Source organism: Mytilus californianus, unplaced genomic scaffold, assembly GCF_021869535.1.
Source record: "Mytilus californianus isolate M0D057914Y unplaced genomic scaffold, xbMytCali1.0.p SCAF_3, whole genome shotgun sequence".
Lineage (NCBI taxonomy): Eukaryota > Metazoa > Mollusca > Bivalvia > Mytilida > Mytilidae > Mytilus > Mytilus californianus.
In genome coordinates, this window is record NW_026262679.1 from 35,103,911 (window position 1) to 35,127,692 (window position 23,782).

Below are 23,782 nucleotides of genomic sequence, written 5' to 3' on the forward strand. Positions count from 1 at the left end.
ACGGCCACTTTTAAGTCTTGACTTATAAGTAAGGGATATAAATCTAAGATGTTTTCAAGGTGATTGTATTGAGCCTGTATTATTAAATGTTAATACTGCATGTAAGACTTTAAGTACAAATGTATAGTTAATATCGAAAGTCCATATATCTATTTTTTGCCAAGGCAAATGATCGCAGAACTCTCTCGGTGAAACAGGTATGAGCGCCAACGAAGATACAGTACTACCTGTGACATTATCTTATTGATGGTGGCCCTAAAAATAATGTTCACCATGATGGCCCTATATGTCCATCATTATACCCCCTGTTGCTTAATTAATACACAATGTATTAATCAAAAACTAGTCAAGGATAAAGGGAAGTCATGACTGCATTGAAGTGTTAAAATTATATAACTTACAGGTAAAGTGTCTCAGGTAAAATATATGTGTTTGTCAAATTTAGTTAATGTGATTATGAAATGAAAATTCAAAAATAAAATGAAATAATAAAACTAGTTGAACATATTGCTTGATAAAAAAATATTGAAAAAATTGTCATGACAGTTTGTTTTTGATATTATACCTTTTAAATAATTCTATCAATGTAAGTAATTTTTTACATGTATTTTTTTGGCAAGTTAAGAAAAAATGAATATCAGTCTATCATCATCTGATATAATGCAAATATAGATCTGCCTTTTTCTATTGAAAAGGTGCTTCTTAAATTAATTTTCTAAAATCAAAATTGTTTATACTTAGAGAGACTGATCTGCATTCAACATTGTTTAACAAATGTTTAAGATTATCTTTATGACTTATTCTAAATAAAATTTAGGTAATTCATTATTTCTCTATTTAATAAATATGTTCAGAATAATCATTACAGCAAAATTTGATAATATTTTTGTCATATAAACATATTATAATTAGTTTGTGACAAAAAAATACAAAACGGAACAATATAATACGAAGAAATAACAATTCTATAAGAAATCAAAACACATGGAAAAAAAATATTATGTTTCTGCCCTCAGTTCTAATGACTATTTGATAATGGAGCCAATATTTTAAACATGTTCCATGTTATAGAGGTTTAGCATTTCTTTTACTTTTTATACGACCGCAAAAAAATTTTTGTGGTCGTATATTGGTATGACGTTGGCGTCGTCGTCCGAAGACGCATTAGTTTTCGCACTCTAACTTTAGTTTAAGTGAATGGATCTCTGTGAAATTTTACCATAAGGTTCAATACCACAAAAGGAAGGTGGGGATTGATTTTGGGGGTTATGGTACCAACAGTTAAGGAATTAGGGGCCAAATATAAGCATTTTCTAGTTTCCAGACTATAACTGTGGAACGGTGTATGGATCTCTCTGAAATTATACTACAAGTTTCCATACCACAAAGGGATGGTTAGGATTTGCTTTGGGGGGTTATGGCTCAAACCGTTTAAGAATTAGGGGCAAAAAAGGGGGAAAAACAAGGTTGTCCTGGTTAATGGACAAATACTTTAGTACAAAACATAATTTAAAGCAGTGTAAGGGAGATAAATCAAATACATCATTGAAATTATCTCCCTTACACTGCTTTTAAATTATGTATAAAGTAATGGTTAATGAACAATTAAGATAATTTAAAACAGTGTAAGGGAGGTAATCCAAATACAACGTTTTGGTTACTTCCCTTACACTGCTTTTAAATTATGTTTAAAGAAATGCATATTTATAAAGGAAGACCAGTAAAAATATCTGCAAATGTTGCATCTTTTTTTTTACAAAAAAATCCATATGAAAGATTTGACACTATATTTTAAATTTTATTATAAAATAGATTAAGTTAGCACTATGGTAAATTTAAATGGGTAATTATGGTTGCAAATTCCATTGGAAATTTGAATTGAGATTATGACCATATCTTGACGGAAAGAATTTTTTGGGGGAAAAAAAGGGGGGGGGGGGGGGGGGGGGTAAAAAGAAATTGTGGGGGGTCAATTTTTTCTCATTTCAGATTTCTGAAATTAAAAAGAATTATTCTTCAAATATTTTTTTTTTCTTCAAATTTCAAATATTGAAAAATTTCAAGAAGTAATCTTTAATTGCACAGTATGGCGCATTAGATTTGTAAAATCTTTGACCACATTTATTTATTTGTTATGCCGAATCTAACCGTGTATTTAGATTTTTAATTTTGGGTCCAGTTTTCAAATTGGTCTACATTAAGGTCCAAAGGGTCCAAAATTAAACTTTGTTTGATTTTAACAAAAATTGAATATATGGGGTTCTTTGATATGCTGAATCTAAACATGTGTTTAGATTTGTGATTTTTGGCCCAGTTTTCAAGTTGGTCCAAATTGGGGTCCAAAATTAAACTTTGTTTGATTTCAACAAAAATTGAATATATGGGGTTCTTTGATATGCTGAATCTAACCATGTATTTAGATTTTTTATTTGTGGACCCCGCTATCAAATTGGTTCATATTGAGGTCAAAAGGGTCCAAAATTAAACATTGTTTGATTTCATCAAAAATTGAATTATTGGGGTTCTTTGATATGCCAAATCTAACCGTGTATTTAGATTTTTAATTTTGGGTCCAGTTTTTTTAAATTTGTCTACATTAAGGTCCAAAGGGTCCAATATTAAACTTAGTTTGATTTTAAAAAAAATTGAATTCTTGGGGTACTTTGATATGCTGAATCTAAACATGTGTTTAGATTTTTGATTATGGGCCCAGTTTTCAAGTTGGTCCAAGTTGGGGTCCAAAATTAAACTTTGTTTGATTTCAACAAAAATTGAATATATGGGGTTCTTTGATATGCTGAATCTAAACATGTATTTAGATTTTTGGCCCAGTTTTCAAGTTGGTCCAAATTGGGGTCCAAAATTAAACTTTGTTTGATTTCAACAAAAATTGAATATATGGGGTTCTTTGATATGCTGAATCTTACCATGTATTTAGATTTTTTATTTGTGGGCCGGCTATCAAATTGGTTCATATTGAGCATGTGTTGAGGTCAAAAGGGTCCAAAATTAAACTTTGTTTTATTTCATCAAAAATTGAATTATTGGGGTTCTTTGATATGCCAAATCTAACCGTGTTTTCAGATTTTTAATTTTGGGTCCCGTTTTTTAAATTGGTCTACATTAAGGTCCAAAGGGTCCAAAATTAAACTTAGTTTGATTTTAACAAAAATTGAATTCTTGGGGTACTTTGATATGCTGAATCTAAACATGTGTTTAGATTTTTGATTATGGGACCAGTTTTCAAGTTGGTCCAAGTTAGGGTCCAAAATTAAACTTTGTTTGATTTCAACAAAAATTGAATATATGGGGTTCTTTGATATGCTGAATCTAACCATGTATTATGATAGGTAAATTAAAAAAATTGAAGTTCTTAGACCAGATTCTTTCTGTGTCAGAAACCTATGCTGTGTCAAATATTTCATCACAATCCAAATTCAGAGCTGTATCAAGCTTGAATGTTGTGTCCATACTTGCCCCAACTGTTCAGGGTTCGACCTCTGCGGTCGTATCAAGCTGCGCCCAGCGAAGCATTTTATTGTTCTTTGTTAAGATTTTATAAGATGTAAGATTTTATTCATAACCTGGTTAAGAGACATTATCATGAGAAGGTAAACAATTTTCAAATAGATTGTCTCTAAGTTATTATGTTAATTTTACAATCAAGGCGGAAGTGTTCTTCATCTTCCAGCAAGAGGCACAGTTTACATATATATTCTATCCTTTCTAGACATTTTATCCACTAATTTCTATTTCTAAATTATGACCACTAATTCTTACATTTGAGTTTACTGTTTTCATCATAGGTTTTTATTTTATTTTCAAAAATATTCTTAGTTTTGTCAAAGATTTGTATACAAATCCTTGGTTTTGTTCTTAAAATTCATTTTTAATCAAAGGCTTCAAAGAGTCTAATTCATTCAAGTCCCTGCAATTATTAACTTTATCTAAAAGGCCTGGGTTGAGTGAAATATTCTTTGCAAATGTATACCAAGAATATGTATCATGCCAGTCCTGCAGTTTTGATAATATAATACACAGAACAAAAAGTGATTAAATTAATAGACTATAATTATATAAAAATGCCACAATCTATAGAAGTGTACTTTATTTTTTCTGGAGACAGAAATTAGCCAAACTGAAGATAACATAATTGATAAGTAAACAATTGTTTCAAAAAGCAAGACATTTTTTTCTTTAAATAAATTCTTGTCATAAGATTTACTTTATTTAGAAATAAGAACATATCTCATTATGATTAGCATTTTTGATGATAACTAGGTAGCCATTTGGAAAATTGAAGTCTCCAGTTTTGAGATTTGAAAAATATAAAAGATAAACAAAAATAGTGTTTTCCTATACCATATGGTGATATTTGTAGTTTTGCTGAATAATAATAGACTGTACAACTTTGTTAACAAAATTTATTGTAAAAGGATTGATATTGATAATTTAAATTGTTAAGAAACAGGCTTTTTAAATAACTTGCTTCATGGTTCCTTTAAACTTATCATTTGCATGATTATAACTTATAATTAATAATACATTTTGTAATTCATTTAATAATGCAAATGAACAATTGAATACAATGTAATGTACATCATGTACAATAACTTTTTTTTTACTGAAAAATAATTATTTATGGATTCTCGATTTTGTTTTCACAAAGTGCTAGTCAATAACTTGACTTTTTGTAATTTCTACTCAAGATTCTTACCAAGAAGCGATTAAAAGAATAAAATGCCAAAAAAATAAAAAAATAAGAAAATAAAATAAAATAAAAACATTAGAAAAAAAGGAAAATATATTAATATTTAAAAAATCAACAAATAATATGAATTAACAAAGACTAAAACAACATTCTAATCTACTTTTTCAAGAAAAGGTGAAATGTCAATTTTAGAATCTCAGTTACCTGTACAGGTAAATTTTAATGAAACATACAAGCTGAAAACTTCAACCCTGATTGATTTCAACAGGTAACATAATTAGATAAAACATCAACCTATGTTTTATAACCCCAATAAATGGCCAACATCTCAAGATTGAATACCCCAATAAATGGCCACCATTTGATGGTGACCATACAAGAGGGTGGACATAATTAAGAGGAAGTCACAGGTTGTACTGTAGTCTGTCCTGTACCATGGTTGAACGGAGATAAGTTTTCGGTCGCCTTAATGCACTAAATGACCATTCAGTAGTTGATGTAGTTACTGGCATTGTAACTAGAATTGAGAAGATTGCGAATATTGAAGGATATATAGTTCCTTATTAGTCACTGCTACAGACGACATCAGAGATTTGGGCTTTAAACACCGCCCGACACGATAATCTGTAAAGACTAAAGACTATCCGTAATTCAATTTCAGAATTATTTTTTTTTGGTGAAAAAAATGTGCAAGCAAATGATTTTTTGCGTAAAGGCAGCTACGCGCCTGATCTAGAAATACAATAAAGTAGTGTTAGTCAACAACAGCATTTGAATGCAAGGTCTCAGGAGTTGAATTTGACAGTAAATAATTACAAAGTTGAAGATGGTAGATTAAATTCTATGGGGAAAATGTAACATCAATATAATTGAAATACAGTTCCAGTGTGTCCAGGCTTAAAACACAGAAAACATATATACATGTATGATATACAGGAACGAACAACAACCACTGAATTACAGGCTCCTGACTTGGGACAGCGTTTATAAATGGTTAAACATTTTTGTTGGGGCCAAACCCTTCCCCTAACCAGTGACAGTGGTGTAATAGTATACATACAATATCAGAATAAACTATAAAAATCAGTGGAAAAGGGCTTAACTCATCAAATCGATACAAGGCACAAAAACACAAAAGACAAAGTACAAACTACAAATCTGAGAGTACTTGCAAATACTGAGAGCTACATGTAGTTCAAAAACAATACCCAATTATTAATTAGGATCTGTCCAAACCTGGTAATTCAATTTAATAGAAGTCTCAAAATGTCTTGTCTGCAGCCAAGTTGCTTAATACACTACAGGGAAATAAAACTCATTTTAGAGAGAAAAAAAACATTTTTGAATAACTCTATGTTCACTGTCTGTGTCATTTGGTTAAAAGTAAATGTAATTATTTGACCTACATGTATGTGAATTGAAAAAAAAATACTGTAGAAAGTCATTTGTTTTGTTTAGACAACTTGTTCTTAAGTTAGAGGTCATAAAGTTGATACAGTTAAACCATGTGTAAACTACATGTACACATGCTGCTCCTTCAGGTATTGTTGTGTCAAAGCAGTACTTTGATAGGTTTGTTAAATTAATCCATGAGACACTTATTAAATGTCCCATAAACATGTACATTCAGTAATTGTCTAAACCATTAATTTAAAAAATAAATTTTAGTTGCTTTAGTGATAAACAAAATGTACCCGTGGAGTTGACACCACAAGTACATGTACATTGTATCAGTCTGAAAGGATGGATTTTTAAAGATAAAACATTGATAGATATATTTCAGCAGCTCACAGGGTTCTCACTAAGGCAAGTCCTTGTATCCTGGACTCATGAAAATCTGGTAACATCTCCTGATATACATGTATTGACAGGTGCCATCACTTATCAAAAATAAATCTGTTCCAAAGTGACACACTGGCATTGTAACAAGGGTGACTAAACTGACTATCTGTACATTGATGATTGATAATTGTTTTCATAGAATTTCTTGTTCTCATACAATGTTGTCCAGGCCATATCTTTTTATATTTTGACATTGATTTATTTCTGGTATGAATGAGTATTACCATGTGTTGCTTATCCTTATGAACTTCATGTGATCTTGAGGACGAATATCTGATGTTTTCTGGACATTTTGTTGTTTGGGCCACAGCTTATTATACAAATTTTGCAGACTGATAATGGTATGACGTTGTCGTTGTCATCTAAAGACATTTGGTTACTAGACAATAATTTGACTTTTTTTAGTACAAGTGTATGGATCTCTATGAAATTGTACCACAAGGTTTCAAACCAGAAAAGGAAGGTTGGGATTGATTTTGGAAGTTATTGTCCTAACTGTTTAGGAATTAGGGGACAAAAAACAATAATTTTTCTTGTTTCAGGACAACAACTTGTGTATAAGTGTATGGATCACTATGAAATTGTACCACAAGGTTCCATACCTCAAAAGCAAGGGACCACAAAACTAATTTTCTGGTTTCCAGACAATAACTTGAATATAAGTTTATGGATCTCTATGAAATTGTACATTGTACCACAAGGTTCCATATCAAAAAAGGAAGGTTGGGATTGTTTTGGGGGTTATGACCCTAACCGTTTAGGAAAAAGGGGCCAAAACAATACTTTTCTAATACTTTGTATAAATTGCTTATTTCTTGACCAATTTCAATGGGGTTTAATTCAAAGTCTAGAATACTTGGGGTTCTTTAATATTCTGAATCTAACTGTGTATTTAAATTTTGGATTTTTGGGCCCCATTTTTAAATTGGTCCACTTTGAGGTCCAAAGGGTCCATTTAAATTAAACTTTGTTTGATTTCATCAAAAATTGAATTATTGGTGTTCTTTGATATGCCAAATCTAACCGTATTAAGATTTTTAATGTTTGGGCCCGTTTTCAAATTGGTCCACATTAAGGTCCAAAATTAAACTTTGTTTGATTTCTTAAAAAATTGTATTCTTGGTTTTCTTTCATATGCTGAATCTATTTAAACCATATATTTAGATTTTTGATTTTGGGACTGGTTTTCAAATTGGTCCATATTAAGGTCTATAGGGTCCAAAATTAAACTCAAGTTCGTTTTTAAGAAAAAAATAATTGAGTTCTTTGATATGGTGTATTTTAACATGTATTTGGATTTTGGGCCCAGTTTTCAAGTTGGTCCAAATCAGGGTCCAAAATATAACTTTGTTTGATTTCAACAAAAATTGAATATATTGGGTTCTTTGATATGCTGAATCTAACCGTGTATTTAGATTTTGGATTTTGTGTCCCGTTATTAAATTGGTTCACATTGATGTCTAAACCTTTGTTTGATTTCATCAAAAAGTGAATTCTTTGGGTTCTTTGATATGCTGAATCTAACCATATAGTTAGATGTTGGATATTAGACCATAATAGGTAAATGTCCAATTTCAAATTTTTAAGTTCTTAGACCACATTAATTCTGTCATTGTCAGTGTCAGAAACCTATGCTATGTCAAATATGTGATCAAAATCCAAGTTCAGAGCTGTATTTCACAATTAATAGAAATTGTAAGTAGATTCATAGTTACAGCATCAAATTCTAATTTTAGAGGAGAAATTATGAATAAATATAGGTTGAAATTAACTGTTCATTTATATTAGATATTTTGAAAAATAATTGAAGGTAAGTTTTATAGATTTTTTAAAGACATTGTATTACATGTATTAATGATGAATATTTTGAAAAAATTTCAAAATTTTTTTTTCATTTTTTTGGAAATTTTTTGAAGAACTTGGAGGTATTCTGTATAAAAATAATTTGCAGAATGCTATTTATATATATATATATTTTTTATGGAGGGAACACTTTTAGAAACTTGGCTATTAAATATTGTCTATTAATAAATAATTAAATTAAATTCTTGGTGTACTTTGATATGCTGAATCTAACCGTGTTTTTAGATTTTGGATATTGGACCATAATAGGTAAAAGTCCAATTTCAATTTTTTCATTTATTTGACCACATTCATTCTGTGTCAGAAACCTATGCTGTGTCAAATATTTAATCACAATCAAAATTCAGAGCTGTATCAAGCTTGAATGTAGATTTTATACTTGCCCAAACTGTTCAGGGTTCGACCTCTGCAGTCGTAACGAGCTGCGCCCCGCTGAGCATTATTATCCTTTGATATATAGGTTTGATCACATCCAAGCAAGACATTTGTAGCTCATAAAAGATCACTTCAGACCGTGGCCTTTGGTGGCTTATTCACATAAGTTTGTGAGTTCGAACCTTACTTGTGGCAAGTGTGTTCGACTGATCTAGGATTGCCAGTTTCCCAGCCAAAGGTCTTTGGGACTCATGCTTTCTTCACCAAAAATAACTTGCCGCCAATACATATCCAAGGGTGTTGAAAGTGGTGGTAAACATAACAATAACTCAATCAAATTCAAATTCATTTTTTTTCCAGGAAAATTTTGTGCCTTTCCATACCAGTTTGAAAGTCAGTGGGGATCAACTATTTTTAAATGAGTTATACTCATTGGAAATATTAATTATATACGAAATTGCTTTGTAACCACTCTCACACCTACATTTCTTGTAGGATTGTTATGAAATTTATATCAAAGATTTATATTTGCAATGTCTTGGGCGAGATCGAAAATCAGTACTGATTTATTATTTTTACAGGACTTAATTCTCTTTGAAATGGAATCTATATTGAGCATTGCATTGTTGGTACTTTTACACCTACATTTGTTGTCAAATTTTTAGGAAGTTATATCAAAGGCATATATCAGCAAGGTCTTGGAAGAGTGCAGACTAACATTTTTTATTGGAATTATGCCCCTTGGAAATAGAAATTTATAGAATATAACATTGTTAGTGATCTCATGCCTACATTTCATGTAAGAATAAGTTTATAAGCACAAAAAAAATGGAAAATGGTTGCATGACCTCAAGACAGTGTGTTCAACTGTAGATGATCTCTGATCTTAATCCCAGGTTTAAACAATTCTTTTTTGTTTTGTGTCCAATCCATAATTTGATATCTTTTGTTACTTGACGAGTTGATGCATCATTTAAAAACATTATGTCACACACAATTTCAAATGATATTTGCCCTTGACCTTTGACTGAAAGGTAAAAATTTAAGTACATGTACTGTGGATTTATTAATATTCGTTGGATACTAATTTTAGTGGATTTAGTGGGAACAAGGGAACCACGAATTTAAATTTCAACGAATTACAAATTTTCTAAAAGAATATATGCAGACTCTGCCAAAACCACGAAATTTAGTATCCACGAAAATGCAAGTTTTCCTCAATCCATGAAAATTGGTACCCACGAAAATAAATGAATCCACAGTAATTGATTTGGCGGCTTTTTGGCCATATCTGTGTACATTGGCCTTTGGTGTTTAGAATGTGGTGCATCATTCCAAGACAATGTGTCACATACAATTGTAAATGACCTTAACCTTAAAAAGTGAAAATTAATAACTTTCTTAGATGCATCATCATTTTCTTTCACTGAAGTGGAGATGTATGGTTAAGTCTGCTTAAACAGTTCCTCCTAGTTTGATTTTTTCAATGAATTGTCATATCTTTTAGTATCAATCTGTCACATAATCACAGGTGAATGAAAAACAAAATGCCAAGAGTGCAAATAAAAAACCCACATATAGAGGATAGGTGGACATCATCATGGCTAAAAGAAAAACACATCAGCCCAGAAAAGTAAAGATTGAGCAAAATGAGCCCAACAAAAACAAGGGTTTTCGTAAAAGTCAGCAGTTCCTCCTCTACTAGTAACTATTGCCTTGTTTCTCCTGTTTAAATCTGTTGATGACAAAGCATTGTACAATTGCGGGTTGGTAAACCTTGGATATAACATAATTTCCAAGAGTGCATACACTGAATTTGAAATGTTTTACCTGCCTTACTGATTATAATTGAATATGTTTTCAGTTATTTAGATAAGATTTTACAAACTTAACATTACCAATGATTCATATGATGAGGTTAAGGTCATATGAAAACTGACAGACATAATTCCATAAAACAAATATAGATGACCTATTGCTTAAAGAGTATCTGAGAAACTGACCCAACCACAAAACTGAATAGATCTGTGCATGAAATGAGGTTTAGGTCAGATGAACAATTATTCCATACACAAAATATAGCTGACTTAGAAATAGACATGACCATTTAAATTTAACATCATCCAATGTACCATGAAAATAATGTCAAGGTCAGAGGGACGACATGAACGCCTTACAATCATTTCATCAACCAAATATAGTTGACCTATTTCTTGTAGCATCTTAGAAATGGACCTTACCACTTCACTTAACGTTGTAAAAGAGTGAAACATGACAATGAGGTCTATGTCAGATGGACAAGTACACCTTGCAGTCATTCCACACATCAAATATTTATCTATTGCTAACAGTATCTGAGCAACTGATATAACCACCAAAATTTCATAAAAACTATTATTTCAGAGGCAATAACTCTAAATTGAGTTGTCAGATTTGGCTGAAAATTTCCTAGCAAATACATCTGCTGATCATATTTAACCATGTCAGTTATGCTCTTACTGCTTTATTTTTAAAGGTATAAGCCAAAAATAGCATTTTACCCCTATGTTCTATTTTTAGTCATGGTGGCCATGTTTGTTGACTGACTGAAATAAAAAACACAAACTCTATACTAGATACCAAAAAGATCATTTACCCTAAGTTTGGTTGAAATTGGTTAAGTAGTTGCAGAGGAGAAGATCTTTGAAAAAGTATACGACAATGATGTCAGGCAACAAAGACGGACACCAAGTGCTGGCAATTGCTCACATGGCCCTTTTGACCAAGTAAACTAATAAAAAGGAAAAATCATGTTAGAAGTTAAAAAAAATCCAAAATGGCTGGGCCTTATATTCTGCTTGCCATTTTGAGCATAATTGCTAATTGTACAAAAAAATCAAATCTGATATTTAACAATCAGCTGTTTTTTATTGCTGTTACTATAATAAAGACACCCTAAAAGTAGCAAAGTTTTTCTCCAAAGGCACAATAGGCTAATATCAAGATTTGAGCTGTAAACTTTTTTTTTTATAATTAATTTTTTTTCTTTATCATGGATTGACAGGCATCTATCTATAGTGGCATATAATTCAGCAAGTGAGATAAATAAGCATAATCCAGCAAATGAAAGGAAAAAAATTATTTAAATAATAATACAATATAACAAAAATAAAATATATGGACGAATGTTTTAACTTTTTTTTTAATATAATGATAATTGTAATTACAGTACAAGCACATTTATACATTAATAATTCATCATTAAAATATAAACAGGAAACTTTTAACCATATTTGGTTTCTTGTTGGTTCATCATTTTAGCAAATTTTTTTGTATTTGTTTCCCAAAAGTTCCAATCTAAAATCTAATAATATAATTAGGGAGGTCTGTACTTGGACAATTGATACATTAGCAAACTCTCAATCATTACTTTACATGGATCAGAGTAATTACTACAAACTAAGTTTTATTTATAATACTTTTATTTAGACATAACTTTTTAGTAAAACTTAATTTCATGACAAAAAGTATTTATGAAGCTAATTTTGTTGCAGTTCTACAAGATTCAGCTTCCACTGCAACTTTTTTTATGTTTCAATATTTCTGTATTTGTAAAATGATAATCCTTGTCACATTTATCACAGTGATAAGACTTTCTTAATGGATTCAGTTGTATATTCTTCTCTTCCTCTATTTCCTTCTTCACTTCTTCTTTTGTTGCTGAAGTAAAAAAAAAAATTATCACAAAACTAGTGTGTTATCAAATCACAATACCTCATGCATGATATTGTAAGAACAAATGAAAAAAGTTCAGAACTTAAAAATCCTTTTGGGATTTCTTGGATAATAGATAATGCCGTTTCAATGTTAACATTTGAATAATCAAACCACAAGATATTTTTTTAGGCATTGGCCACATCTATTTAAATGTGAATTAAGCAAATTGATTGAATTTAAAATTTTTCAGTAAAATATATCACCTATTTTGTAATTATACCCTCATGATCCTGTAAACCTAAGAACTCTCTAAGAAGTACTGTATTATAAAGTATGGACTATTATCTATCTTGTTTTTCCTTACTCAGATGAAATAACGTCTTAGAATTAGGATAGAAATAAATTAAACTTAAGAGTTGTTACAGAAATAAATGTAGCATAGGTGTCAACTTTCAAAACATCCAACAAAAATGTTTTAGGGGGAGATTTACTGTTGCACCATTTTTTGTGCTATTTCATTGGCTACTTTCTGTTACAGGGTATGTGTAATAACAACATAAATGTAAGTTACATATTTTATTTTGACATTTAACAATTAGTTAGATTTTTGGTTGATGTACATAACAGCAGCTGATTTAGCAGCTTTTAACAGACTTTCAGACAGTTCTAAATCCTAGCAAGGCACGTCTGTGTTTTATTTACAACATATTAATAAGCAAATTGTCATTGCAAAGTTCACTTCAAAATTCAGTTTGAATATTTTTCAACATTGAAAATATCACACAAGACATGCTTTAGCTAATTTTGACAAAATCATCATACAACCCTCTTGAAGTGACCAATATATTTATCTTGCATAAACTGCAGTGAAACAACTTGGCTGTATAAAATATAAAGCTTTTGTCGATTCTGGGCAAAATTTACATGAATATATTTTTAATTTTTTTGTGTCCCCTCTAGTCCAAAAAGCAGCTGGTGAATAAAAACTTATGACCAACTTACAATTGGGTTAACTAAGACTGGTTCTGAATAGCAGGAGATTTATCTCCTGGGCAGAAGACTGAGCAGCAGACTCTGGAAATTTCAGAAAAATATCTGTAGGCTCCTGATGAGATTAGGAGAGTTGACACCTATGATGTTGAGATGTTCAACCTGATACCCTCCTTTCCCCCTTAATATCTATAGAACAATGTTAAAGTCTAAGCTTTCTTTCTTACCATTAATATTTGCACTTTGGCATTCTGATTCATGTTGTAACCTTTCTAAGACTGTGATGATTAGAGAAGCTTTACATCTAGGACAGGTCCAATGTTTCTGCATACTAGATGTGTATTCTCCCCAAACAGCGGCTGAAGCTTCATCTATCAAGCTGTATAAAAACATATCAACTTATAGCAATGGTTCAGTACAAATATTTGTGAAATGTGTAGACCTTTTGAAATAAATTGTGTTACTTGATAACTATTCTTGCTTCAATAATTTAAGTTCACCCCGTAAAAATAATAAGCAGATCTTGGATAGCGTAAAATGGCATATTATCAATATCACCAAAACAGTAATCAACATTTTGAATAACAGTTTTAAATTGTAATTATATTGAAAATTAGTAATTTTTACCACTCAACAGATTACTGACCGGGTCAGAATTTAAAGGATGACTGTCATTGACCAAACCTCGGTTACCATGAATAGTTTATATAAAATTACCCATTATCTGTCAGTCTTTTTTTAAAGATGTCCTTTCTTTCACAGAAATGTTACACTTATATTTGTTATGTATCTGACAAGTATTTTGTACGTAAGAATATGTATGGCAATAAAACATACTGAGCAACTCACCAGTTATAACATAAGTAATCGTTAATTTGAATTCCACCTTTCACTGGATGGATATCATTCTTCATGTTTGACAAAAATAATCCACTTGGTAGATCTGAATTTTCATCAACTGAAACAAAAGTAAGATATCTTAAGGGAATATTGAAATAAAACCCACCTTTCATTTGAAAAAAGTAAAAACATGTGTATTCCTGCCCTTCAAGGGGGTCTCATTGAGGGGATATGATCCCGGATCCCGCTTATTGTTTTATCAGATTCCTGTATCCCGTTTATCGTTGTAATAATAACACTTATAATTTCACGTGTCCCGCCCTACTTCGTTTCCCGTTTTCGTGCTTAATAATTTGACTTTTAGGTGTCACGCTTACAAAAAATCAGCCAATCCCGCGTCACGCTTAAGACCCCAATGAGACCCACATTCAAGTGTCTGGCCACCACTGCTAATGATAAGGTACACTTCTGATATATGTTTAATCAATCAAAAGATTAAGATGGCCATTTTACTATATAATTTGATATTACTTCTTTCTGAACTGGTTTAGTTAGTTATGCCTTTTATAGTTATCCTCGTCTCATGGGTTTTTGTGCTAATAAGAATGCATTGTGACGTCACAATTTCCGTTGAAAAAACATGCATAGTACTAATTCATATGATATATAAAAACATATGATCTGACCATATGTGCTAATTAAAACATCTCAAATTCATTGGAGTGGGTATTACTTTTAGAAATTAAAATAAGATATTGCTTTCTTTAGTATGAAGAAATCATCTGACTGGGAACTGTATCAAGCTAATTAGCATCCTATTTCCTTGGAGTCGATTCTCACTGGACTACTTCAAGAAAACAATAGAGCCTTCATAAAGGTCAGCTTATTCCCTTGCCTGGTATTTATTTTATTTGTTTTATTCAAATCAATATGAAGATCACTGTGACTTAAATTCAGTGCGGATCTTCATCCTTAACAAGATGCATCAATTGACAAAAGATTATATACCTCTTTGAGTTGTAGGTATTTATATTTGGACTTAACCGAAGCCATTGAAGTGTAAAATAAAGGTCAGTCTTTATCTAAGTGTGGACTTTGCTCACATAACATGATAAATTATGTGACAAAAGATGTATATAACTTGTAGTTGCTTATATCTGGACCTCAACACAAATCGTGATCAGGTTGGAAGAAACACTTTTATCCCTCTTTAACTTAATTGGTTGAGGGGGACAATCAATAAGATATAATTAACTGTGTTTTACAATGATTAAATAACAAGATTTCAAAAAGGAGATAAAAAAACTCTTATATAGATGATAGAGAGCAAATATCATCTAAAGATATTATAGGCAGGATAATTTCATCATAAAAGTTTAAAATGTTAGTATATATGCTTCACTAGTCATTTTTGGGGCCCTTTATAGCTTGCTGTTTGGTGTGAGCCAAGGCTCCGCGTTGAAGGCTGTACTTTGACCTATAATGGTTTACTTTTACAAATTGTGACTTGGATGGAGAGTTGTCTCATTGGCACTCATACCACATCTTCTTATATCTACTTCTTGTAAAAACATGTAGAAACCAACCTCTTCCAGGTCCCTTGTAAACATATTTCATTTCAGCAGTCATAACTCTTCTGACAGCATACAACACATCACTACTCAGGAACTGACTCAATTTCTCTGCTAATATCTTCTCAAGTTTTCTAGCTCTAGGGTTTATCTTTTTTTCACTGTTAAAATTTTTAAATGTATCTGCAACAAAATATGAATGAATTTTCATTAAAGTAAATTTGAATGCATATTTGCTATTGAACTTGTCACACAAAATTCCAATATTATATAAAGTAGAAATATAAAGGAAAGATGATCCTATGAGCAAAAGCAATAAAGAGGCATTACACTACAAAATCACTTATATGCTAAATGACAAATCTCACAATGAAGTACATAGTCCCTGAGTAATCTGCCATGAAATTTTTTTTACAAAACAAATAGTAAATAAATATAAAGAGTAAATATGTTATTCAAGAATCATAGTAACAAAAAGCCATTAAAATGTATATCAACTAACAGTTCTAAAACATCATACTTATTTCTAAATTTCTAAATCTGCTACAAAAATGTCTATCTTGCATACACACAATCAACAAAAAAAATCTTTTTTTTTCAGATCAATAAAAGAGAAAGAGTTTCTTCTTATACAAAGTTATAGAGAAAGTGTATTGGAAACTTTATATTATCATAAAATATAAACATTACTCATCCTGCTATCCAAGTTTTTGCAATGTAGCTCTAAGCATTAAAACATTAAATACTCACCCTGCAATCTTAACTGAAGCAAGTTTTGCCATGTAGCTCTGAGCATTATAACACTAGACAGGATATCCTGGGCGATCTCAGCATCAGGGAATTTTATTTCTAACCATCCATCACAGATGAGTCTGGTACAATCAGAACTTGTATCCAGGAAGTTAGAGAATAGGGTAACAGTCTGTAGAGCAGGAACTCTCATTGTGTTCACTAAGTATGGTTTGTCTGTTTCCAGTAATTTTCTATAAAATATAACAATTACTGTGTTATCTTACTGATCAGAGTATAGACAATGTGTCAGATAAGTATCAGAAAAAATAAATTCTAGATATATTTTGAACAATAATTGGTGCCCATACGACAACATGACCCTCACTCTATCACTTTTCCATATTCAGTATACCACAAATCTAAATCAAAACCCTAATTTGGTTGTATTTTAAACAGTGTACATCATAATGAATTTGTGTACTAAATTTCAAGTTGCTGTGACTAAAACACCCACCCAACTATCACAGATGGGCATTAAAACTAATGTCCATTTATATTCTGGCCACTTTCAAGACAATCTTTCATAATAATCACTATTGGAACAAGTGGTGATTAACTGATAGTCCTGACAGAATACCAGGCACTTTGCAAACAAAATTTCATTTATCTTCCAACTTTCTGCTGCATATAACAAGACAGCTGTGTTGCTCTCATAACACTCAGTATCACAATAAATGTAGCTGAATTATCTGGTTATACATTGTTGATAAAGTTGTTCTATTTTGTCTCTTTGAAAACGTATTTATTTAAATCTCAGATAATTGGATTATTTGTTTTGCATCCAGAATATCAAAATTTGGAATCCTGATAACTCCATTGTTTATACAAGTAAGATTTAAAGTTTAATCAATTAAAATTGCTGAACTTGATATAACACATTTACATGTAAGTGGTTTTGATACCTACACATAAGTTAGTAACTGGTGTTTGTTACTTAGTTTCCCTCTTAAATCACTTGGTCCAACATTCTGCTTTTCTGGCTCTGGTGGCTGAAGTAACTCTGGCTGACTTGCAAACACAGAAGTTGGATGAAGAAGCAAAAATGGTTTGTTCTGTAAAATACATTGAGTTCAAAATAATTCAAAAGTAAGACTGTCAATACTAAATTATAACTACAGTGTGTCAACTTTACAGATAATTCATGCTAATTTCATATGAACCAATCCATAAAAAGTCTGAGATTTACATTTATAGATTTATGCATATTCATTGTACTGTAAAACTACAAAACTGCTTAATTAAGTCACCATTTTAATTTTTTTGAAATCCCTGTATCAAGTTAATCATCTTCTTAATTCAGTCTACAGTTGTTTGATAAGTCATTTCTTTCTTTTGTCCCCTTTCAGCATTAGGGATTATACCTGCATTTTAGATTGTGGTAGATTGTGGTTTCTTTTTTTCAATTTTTTCGAATTTACTATTTTTGATTTAACTATGTTATCATTTTATGTCATCCCTTACTGAATCCAAAGACAGGCTTTGTGAATGACATTTTCACATCAATGTGACTTTCAGTTTACACTACACTATAAGATATAACCAACCTTTGTATGGAAGGATTGTTCCGAGTCAGATTTATAGGAGTTTGTATCATCATTTATAGCTACTTGTGGATAAAGTCCACTACACAATATAATCTTCAACAAATTTATATCCTTTAAGGTGAAACTTCTACTTTGGTTTGAAATAGTCTGCAAAAGATAGATGTAATATATATATGTATATACGATAGGTTGATTTATTTCAGCACAATATGCCATATCATGGTGACCACTTTTTTCTGGAGGAGGAATCATAAATATATAATCCAGAGACCAACAAAATATTGAATCTTTTTGAGTGATGCCATCAGACATTCTTCCCTTTTTAACATGCTGTCATAATAACTACATCATAGAATGGTTAGGGAGTTAAAATAACTGAACTTTCTGTTTCAAAAAATTACAACAGATATACACATATATAATACAAATTGGTGCAAAATTAGATAAAAAAAAAAACATTTACTATAAATTTCAAAATTTTTTCAATGTTTATATAATTGCAAAAATTGCAAAAGGATAGGTTTTGCACAAATAAAAACGTAACTCATTGCGGGGGACATGGAAATACCGGGCGTATGTCCGTGTGTCCGTCCAGTCTTGTTAGCGACTCACAGCTACAATTCTTGCCAGATTTTTATAAAACTTACACTATAGGTTAATATCAGCAATATCTCAGACAAGTTCTATAGTCATGGCCGATCAACTTCTTTTAAAAGAGTTATGCCCTTGGAAATATTAAATTTATGGAAAATGGCCTTTTTAGCGCTCTCACAGAAAAAAAGAATAACTAATCAAAGAATTCAAATATCGTGAATGAACAACACTGATAATTAACTCATGCGCCTCACGCATTCGTGAATTAATGTGTTGTTCGGTCACTCGTTGAATATTTTTCTCTATTTGAATTCTTCGATTAGTTATTCTATAAATCTTGGACAAGTTCTATAATGGTGGATGATCAGTTTTTTTTAAAAAGAGTTATGCCCCTTGGAAATATTAAATTTATGGAAAATGGCCTCGTTAGCGCTCTCACAGGTACAATTCTTGCCAGATTTTTATAAAACTTATACTATAGGTTAATATCAGCAATATCTCGGACAAGTTCTGTAATGATGGCCGATCAACTTTTTTAAAAAGAGTTATGCCCTTGGAAATATAAAATATGTGCAACACGGGGGACATTGGAACTCTGTTCTTTTATTTATCTTGCATTTATTGTCTGTTGTTCAACAATCACAATATTAAATAAATGCCAGCAAAAATTTCAGAATTTACAGTAATATTTATAACACTAGAGTATAGTTACTTTACCTGTAATTTATTTAGGTCATGTGATAACCTGAATTCTAGATCTTTGATATCTGTTCCTTCATTGTCATCATCTTCTTCTTCTCCTTCACTCAATCTGTACTCCTGAAAATACAATGTGTCTCCTTTCAAACATTTTTTGAAAAAAAAAAAAGCTTTTCAAAGGTCATTTAACTGAAGCAAATAAGTTTCAAGTTTGTTTTTGACACAAAAATATAACGTTTCCCCTTTTTCCCCAGCTTAGATATAAAGGACAGTAACTAGAAAATCAATAGAAATACATAGTCACATATGTTATGACTCAAATCTTTCTGTAGGTTATTTCTAATTCAACTTCCTTAGTGATCTCTCTGTAGCTGCTAGCATAATCTTTTCAAAGCCATTAAATCTTATAAGTCATCCAAAATGCATGAATAAAATTAATTAGATCTCATTCATATATATGTGACAAATTTTGAACATACTGAATCTTCCAACTTCAGAACTTTTCTTTTCTTTGATTCATTTCGTTGTTCCTTCTTTAATTCTCCCAATCTCCTTCTGTCTCCATGCTGCCTTCTCCTTTCTTCACTTGTCAAATATCTTTCTCCTATTAAAGTTTTGTCCAACAAATGGTGATCCTGAAAAGACCAGAAAATCTTAATTAGAACTCATGAAAAACAACTGACTTGACAATACTAAGTAACTGTTGCGGTTTGTCTTCCCTTCTAGTTTTCTGATGAATTTTTATTAACAATCATGAGGGTCATGTATGATCAGTCTTTTTTATCTTTAATAAAAGTTATTTAAATGATCTTTATTTTTTCTGTACCAAAATATTTTTGGAAGTGCCAAATATCTGAAGGATGTTGAAATACCCATATCTATGGATAACAAATTTATCCCTGGTCTTATTTTGAATTGGGCGATTTTTTTAGGGAAATTCTGGCACAAAGTGTAATGTGAAAGCAACGTTTTTTTTAATTATTTCAAAAAGCTTAATCAAAATTTGGAAATTTGACATAATTTTTACAAGGTGTAGGGCACTACTTTTGGTAGAAACCTACAGATAGTCAAATATAAGACGTTTTTAGTCCAAAGACAAGAGAAACTAAAATAAATCAAATTTGGCACTCAATGTTGCAACACTGTGGCTTTAATTTGTTATAAATGTTTTACAATAAAAAAAAAACTGCTATAGTTAAATCTATATTATCATAAGCATTATCATTATTGTTTTTTTTATATGTCTATTTGTAATCATTATATGAGATGCATTGGATAGAAATCGACCTTATGTAAGTGCACATACTTAAATGTATACATGTACATGTAAAGACTTTGATTGATTTTGGAACATTTAAATACGAAACAAAAGATGAATTTTGGTCTGTTTTGTAGGGTTCTTATAACAACTCAATTTTCAAACTGTTACAGACTTTCTGTAGAGAATTTTTCAACTCGAAAAAGGTTAACAGATGTATTGATATTCATTTGCATAAGGTTGGTGCAGCTCATATGTAACATGCCCTTTATGGTTCGATAATTGGTTTAATAAATAAAATTGAGAATGGAGATGGGGAATGTGTCAAAGAGACAACAACCCGACCAAAGAGCAGAAAACAGCCACCAAGGCCACCAATGGGTCTTCAACACAGTGAGAAAATCCCACACAGAGAGGCGGGCCTCAGCAGGCCCCTAAACAAAAATGTGTACTAGTTTAGTGAAAATGGACGTCATACTAAACTCCAAAACATATAATTGAACTAAAATTAAAAATCATACAAGACTAACAAAGGCCAGAGGCTCCTGACTTGGGACAGGCACAAAAATGGGATGGGGTTAAACATGTTTTGTGAGATCTCAACCTTCCCCCTATACCTCTAGCCAATGTAGAAAAAACAAACACACAGCAATTCACACAGTAAAACTCAGTTTAAAAGAAGTCTGAGTCTGATGTCAGAATAGGTAACCAAAGAAACTAAGCAAAATGACAATGATACATAAATTAACAAAGGACTACTAGCAGTTACTGACATGCCAGCTCCAGACCTCAATTAAACGGGTTGAAAGATTATGTCTTCATCATATGAAAATCAAGCACAATCCCTCCTGTTAGGGGTTTAGTATCATACCATCATAAAATATATGAGATGAACATAACCCGTATCATGCCAACAACTGGTTTTAGAATAAATGTGTTTATTTCCGATGCAAAGACCCTATGAGTGAATCAATATTAACACCAAAATATGCCATCTTTAATGACCTGACAACAGTATCGTAACTATATCAATTCTGAATAAGTCTGTTTAAAGGTTTGGTTAGCTTTTGAGGTGAATGCTGACATTTTTGTGCTTTGTAAAGAATATTTCCATAAAAGATTGGATGTGAAATACCTGAACATACAAGACGTCTACATGTCGAAGGCTCGACAAAAATGGATAATTAACAATAGGAAATGAAAAATCCTCTCTTTTATCATAAATTTTGGTATTAAGCTTCCTGTATTCATATTCGTATTCGTATTTGTAGACGGTGTGACGTCAACTTGGGTCATTTGTATAACTAGGTCAGTACTCAGTAGTCCCTTTCATTGATGACGTGGTAGTCAAGTGATGCATTTACTAAAATGAATGCCATAATAGCATAATAGGATAAAATTGTTAGTGGATTACATATTTAATTCAGACAACATGGATAATCTACAGAATTAAGTTTTTCACTGGGAACCACCACAGAACTTAGGAAAGGGCACGTGAAGTTCCCTGGGGTAATGGGTGGCAACGCCCAGGTATATGGGTTAGCAACACCCTGGGCTACCGGTTTTTTAAAAAAGGCCATTAGCCAATCAAAATCCGAGAAATATACTAAGCCGGGATAAACAGATAGTATTGGTTTCCTAGTATTTGAGTTTTTGTTGTCTTTTGTACCATTATCATATGAGTTTTGATTTTTCTCAACTGAATTTTGTAGTATACTCTAATATGTATCTTTTGATATTTCATTGATTGAGATTAATTCAATGACAGTTGCGACTCAATTCATAAAATATCAATTGGAATTAACTTTTTAAAAATATATTTGTGGTGAGGATTTAAAAAAAAGGTCTGCAAAGAAGTGGTTCCTTTTGCAATCATATTGTTGGTATAAAAAAGCAACCTAGAGAAGCAGATGATCTACATGCAGAACATTTAACCAGAAGGCTGTTTGACAGTACTTACTTTCAGCAATTCCTTAAACTGATTACGAAGTCTTATTATTTCATAAAATCTTTGTTCCTCAAGTCCTCTCCTCTTACACCATTTCTTTGTACCTCTTCCTTCAGCTTTTACCTGAATTATATAGCAATCTTAATATCATATATCAATCATAATGTTATATAGAGGTAGAAAAAGACAATTCAGAAACACATTGTAGCTCAGTAATAACCTTTTGTATATTTAACTGAGGTTACAAGTTTCTAAAAGGGTGTTTGTATTCAGAACCATTTTAGTTCTGCAGCTCCTTACATATTTAACCATTTTTGGCTGCTCCAACTGTTGTCTCAAGCTTTTCTGCTGAAAGTAAATTCAAAAATGTGCTTCAAATTCAGCAAACCTGATTCTTTTTACTTTTCACTTGTACCTCCTTGTGATTAACTACTGACTAATCATGGTAAAAGCTTTTGTGATATTTCATAGAATGATTTTGAACAACTTGCTGCAAATCTTATGATAAATTAAATTAGGTGAAACATTATTGACTGGCACAAATAGTAGAACCAAAACTCCTCACCATACAAGAACACCAGAATTCACCTCTGGTTTTTCATTTCACTTCATTTTAAACATTTAATTGATACACTCTAATAAATCAAAAGGATTTGATCAACCTCTGTTTTTTTATGTGGTACCTGTATGTCAACTTGAAGTTATCCCTGTGGCATTTTGTGAACTGGTGTTTGATCCTCTCTTTCTTTTACCAGTAATTAAAAAATGTGAACCCTGCCAGTCACACATGTACACCTCACAATTGTTCCATACACTAAATATAATTGACCTAATGCTTATAAATTTGAGGAATACACCAAACTACAAAAACTAAAAATTGTCCGATGAACCATGAAAATTAGGTTGAGGTCAGATGAAACCTGCCAGACAGACATGTACATCTAACAATCATTCCATACATCATTTATAGTGGCCCTATTGCTTATGGTATCTGAGAAATAGATCAAACCACAAAAACTAAACATTGTCCAATGAACCATGAAATTGAGGTCAAGGTCA

General features: G+C 31.3%; 1 protein-coding gene across 4 annotated transcripts in view; it reads right to left on the reverse strand.

The window, feature by feature from the left end:
* Positions 1-12,234: 12,234 nt before the first annotated feature.
* LOC127734436 (probable ATP-dependent RNA helicase DHX34) overlaps positions 12,235-23,782 on the reverse strand; it is a 36,153-nt gene continuing 24,605 nt past the window's right edge. For all 4 annotated transcript variants that reach the window (XM_052244291.1, XM_052244292.1, XM_052244289.1 and 1 more), the window contains exons 19-28: positions 22,736-22,846; positions 19,997-20,152; positions 19,536-19,637; positions 18,225-18,371; positions 17,587-17,732; positions 16,639-16,871; positions 15,904-16,071; positions 14,327-14,435; positions 13,705-13,856; positions 12,235-12,490 (exon numbers count right to left, since the gene is read on the reverse strand). In XM_052244291.1, coding sequence (XP_052100251.1) covers positions 12,336-12,490; positions 13,705-13,856; positions 14,327-14,435; positions 15,904-16,071; positions 16,639-16,871; positions 17,587-17,732; positions 18,225-18,371; positions 19,536-19,637; positions 19,997-20,152; positions 22,736-22,846 — 1,479 coding nt within the window. In that variant the 3' untranslated portion in view covers positions 12,235-12,335. The remainder of the gene's footprint in view (positions 12,491-13,704; positions 13,857-14,326; positions 14,436-15,903; positions 16,072-16,638; positions 16,872-17,586; positions 17,733-18,224; positions 18,372-19,535; positions 19,638-19,996; positions 20,153-22,735; positions 22,847-23,782) is intronic.